The 3259-nt window shown below is 40.1% G+C and overlaps 2 protein-coding genes across 3 annotated transcripts in view; both read left to right on the forward strand.

Annotated features, from left to right (window-relative positions):
- The window catches only part of LOC122332266 (extended synaptotagmin-1-like), a 9772-nt gene extending 8130 nt beyond the window's left edge, over positions 1 to 1642 (forward strand). Inside the window, exons 19-22 of the mRNA XM_043229557.1 lie at positions 121 to 252; positions 332 to 437; positions 525 to 574; positions 659 to 1642. Coding sequence (XP_043085492.1) covers positions 121 to 252; positions 332 to 437; positions 525 to 574; positions 659 to 686 — 316 coding nt within the window. The 3' untranslated portion in view covers positions 687 to 1642. The remainder of the gene's footprint in view (positions 1 to 120; positions 253 to 331; positions 438 to 524; positions 575 to 658) is intronic.
- A 645-nt stretch (positions 1643 to 2287) lies between these two features.
- LOC122332318 (formin-like protein 2) overlaps positions 2288 to 3259 on the forward strand; it is a 40990-nt gene continuing 40018 nt past the window's right edge. For both annotated transcript variants that reach the window (XM_043229646.1, XM_043229645.1), the window contains exon 1: positions 2288 to 2512. In XM_043229646.1, the coding sequence (XP_043085581.1) occupies positions 2399 to 2512 (114 nt within the window). In that variant the 5' untranslated portion in view covers positions 2288 to 2398. The remainder of the gene's footprint in view (positions 2513 to 3259) is intronic.

The following is a 3259-nucleotide window of genomic DNA, read 5'->3' on the forward strand; positions in this document are numbered from 1 at the left end:
ATATTATATTATATAAATTAATAAGCATAAAAAGGAAAAATATCTTTAATGCTGAAAAAAGCCTTATTACTCTAGCTATGGTCCTTATGTTTTCTTTTATAATTCTGTATTCTTGCACAGGAACTTGCCATCCTACTCCAAGGATCCTCCAGACACGTACATCTCCTTTATTTTACTTCCGGACAAGAACCGGATCACCAAAAGAAAGACCACTATTAAGAAGAAAAGCCTCAAACCTGAGTTCAATGAGAGGTTAGTAGGAGCATTTATCACATCCCTTTCTGATGACGCAGAGAGCCGAATGTTCACCATCTTTCACTCGCTCCTACAGATTTGATTTTGACATGTCACATGAAGAAGCTAAGCAGAAACATCTTGAAGTGTCTGTCAAGAACAGCGTTTCCTTCATGAGTCGTGAAAAAGAGCTTCTTGGCAAGGTATTCATCGTGTGATGAGATAAAAACACGGCAGACATTACAGACCATCTTTCATTACTGAGATTCAATCTGCGTGTTCTGTTTCAGCTTCTGATAGATCTGAGTCAGCTGGATCTCAAAGCAGCAGTATCACAGTGGTATGTTCTGCGCAGTCGTTCACTGTACATCACTCTGAGATTACACCGTGTTTGCTTACATCTTTCTTATTTGTGTAATTTCAGGTACAGCTTGTCACATGAGACCAACTGACTGACCGTCCTTCCCATGTTGACTTCATTTGCAATCATTCATAGTGGAGCCTGATTTCACAGATGTTCTCCTGACACTAGCAGAGGGTCCTAGAGCCGGGCGTCAGGATAAAGATTGCATCATGTAACCGCTGTGCAACTAGCTTTCGCACAAAAAATATAGCCTGCTTGATTTCCATCTTAAACAAATGATGTTAGCACAAGAAGGCTATGAGGGCGCCACCTTGAGTCAACTCGGCAGCTGTTGGAGAAATGTTACATTTTTTAAAGTATTTGTAGCTTTTTAGCTCCTGCACTTTATGGGTCATTGAGAATGCAGCGGTGAGAAGTCAGAGCTTCTGTTCAGCAGTGTTTATTGCATTTCATTCCCCAAAAAAATAGTTGTGGAGTTGATTATTTCCAAATGAATCCACATCATGCATTTCAAAATCACCAAATTGCTATATATTATTATTATGATTTTTTTTTTAAGAAAGCCTATCAAGAACGAATCATTTTATATTGTTTCCTCTTTTAATATCTAATAAGGGTTTAGATATTATTTAAACATTTCTTGTATCGTTGGTTTCCATATTTTAGCCTCATGTTTGTAACTAGACTATTCATTTTACACATATCAAAAAACGTGTTGATCACTGTGCAAAGTGAGTACCTTCCCAAAGATTTAAAATATATTTTATGTGTGTATGTTTTAACCATAGACTGTAACGAAGGTTCAAACCAAAAGGCAGCATGAATATTTAAAATGTAAGTGCCAATGAGTCGCTGAGAGACAGATGCTCAACAATGTTACAAAAATGCTTGAGTTGTGTCTTAAAGTACAGAATTAGTTCCTCGTGAGAAAGACAATTTTGACAGAAAACAGAGATGCTTTTGACGTTGAAATGTAGTGCTCCTGCACCCTGTTAACCAGAGCCTGTATCGCCGTTTTAATAAATATGCCATTTGCACTTTCAACAGATGTTTTTTTTTTTTTGATGTTGAAATTCAACATGCATTCGGTACATATAATTACTGCAATGAATTAGCCAATTATGTTCAGAATAATAACCAGCTGTGATATTAACTGTTCCGAGAGAAAATAGTAGGCTCAGCTAAAGCCAAACGGTCGTGAATAAAGTCATTAAAATGCCACAGCGGGGGCTGCTGGGATTCCCAATTAGTAACGATGTAATTTCAGTGGTTCGCCAGTGGGTGGCGACACAGAGCCAACAGGAAACCGCGGTCATTCAACTTTACGCTAGAGATGCGATGTGGAGTTTGTAGACTGATGGTGAGGGTGGGATCAGTCTCATGTCGATAGCTTTCATTGTGGACGCAGCGAGTTAACAGATGAGCACTAATCGGGATCTCCCAAAATACACCATAAACAAAAACCCAAGAGAAGAGCAACAAAAGAAAAAGAAGAAACAAGAGAACTGACTGCTTGACATGGATTGTCCAGACATACGCTGTACGATACTTTTAAAGAGGACATCAGAGCGATACTTTTTCTATTTTTATTTTTTCTAAGGCGTTTTCTAACATCCATGCCGATTGGTAATCGGTTCTGAAACGAATCACTTTATCTTTTTGAACTTTTTTTTTTTTTTTAANATGTGATCGCACGTATTGGATGTATACTGGATTTATAAAAGGCGCCGGGAGGCAAAGAGTGAATTAGACGCAGAGCATCTAAATCCTGCATCTGGACGACATTATAAAAGTTAAATTATGGGGAATATTGAGAGCGTGGACGGCCAATCTGAGATGAAGCATCACATCATGCCCTTGAAAGTTCCCATGCCTGACCCAACAGAGCTAGAGGAAAGATTTGCCATTGTATTGGTGAGTAACCTTACGGGGCCAAAATATACAGTAAACAAGCTCGTGCGTTTTTACTTCATAAACGAATTGAAAAGCGTTTAAAATATTTACTTCGCATCAACTTTTGTACGCAGCAGTAGTCTGCATTTACCTGTAATCATAAATTTCATACGTTTGCTTATTTTTAAAAATAACTATCATTTGTCCCTAACGGTATTGTTTAGCATCTCAAACTTCACAGTGGTCGCCGGACGATCACGTCGCATGGCTGAGCCGGGGACGTGTTGACATTTCTTTGATACGCTCCGTATGTCAGAAGCTTTATGACTTTCTCAAATGTTTCCCTGCCACCCCCATCTAGTTCCTTTTGTCTGTGAAGCCTCACCGGCGCTGATAAATGATGCGAAACGGGCACACAGGCGCTAAACTCACTTTACATGCCGAAAAGTTTCGTTCGGTAAGTTATGGGCATACGTGCAAAGAGCGTGTTTTAGTGAGGGGCATTGTACTTCACCTCCTCATAGAGCAGCATTTTCTGAATTCCCCCAAAACTCCTACGAGTGAGAGCTGGTGAAAGATCCGCCTCTCTCTCTCTCTCTGTATGTCTCTCTCTGTATGTCTCTCTCTCTGTATGTCTCTCTCTCCCTCTCCCCCCCTCTCTCTCCCTGTATGTCCTCTCTCTCTGTATGTCTCTCTCTCCCTCTCCCCCCCTCTCTCTCCCTGTATGTCTCTCTCTCTCTCTCTCTCTCTCTCTCTCTCTCTCTCTCT

This window comes from Puntigrus tetrazona, unplaced genomic scaffold (genome assembly GCF_018831695.1).
Source record: "Puntigrus tetrazona isolate hp1 unplaced genomic scaffold, ASM1883169v1 S000000008, whole genome shotgun sequence".
Taxonomy (NCBI): Eukaryota; Metazoa; Chordata; class Actinopteri; order Cypriniformes; family Cyprinidae; genus Puntigrus; species Puntigrus tetrazona.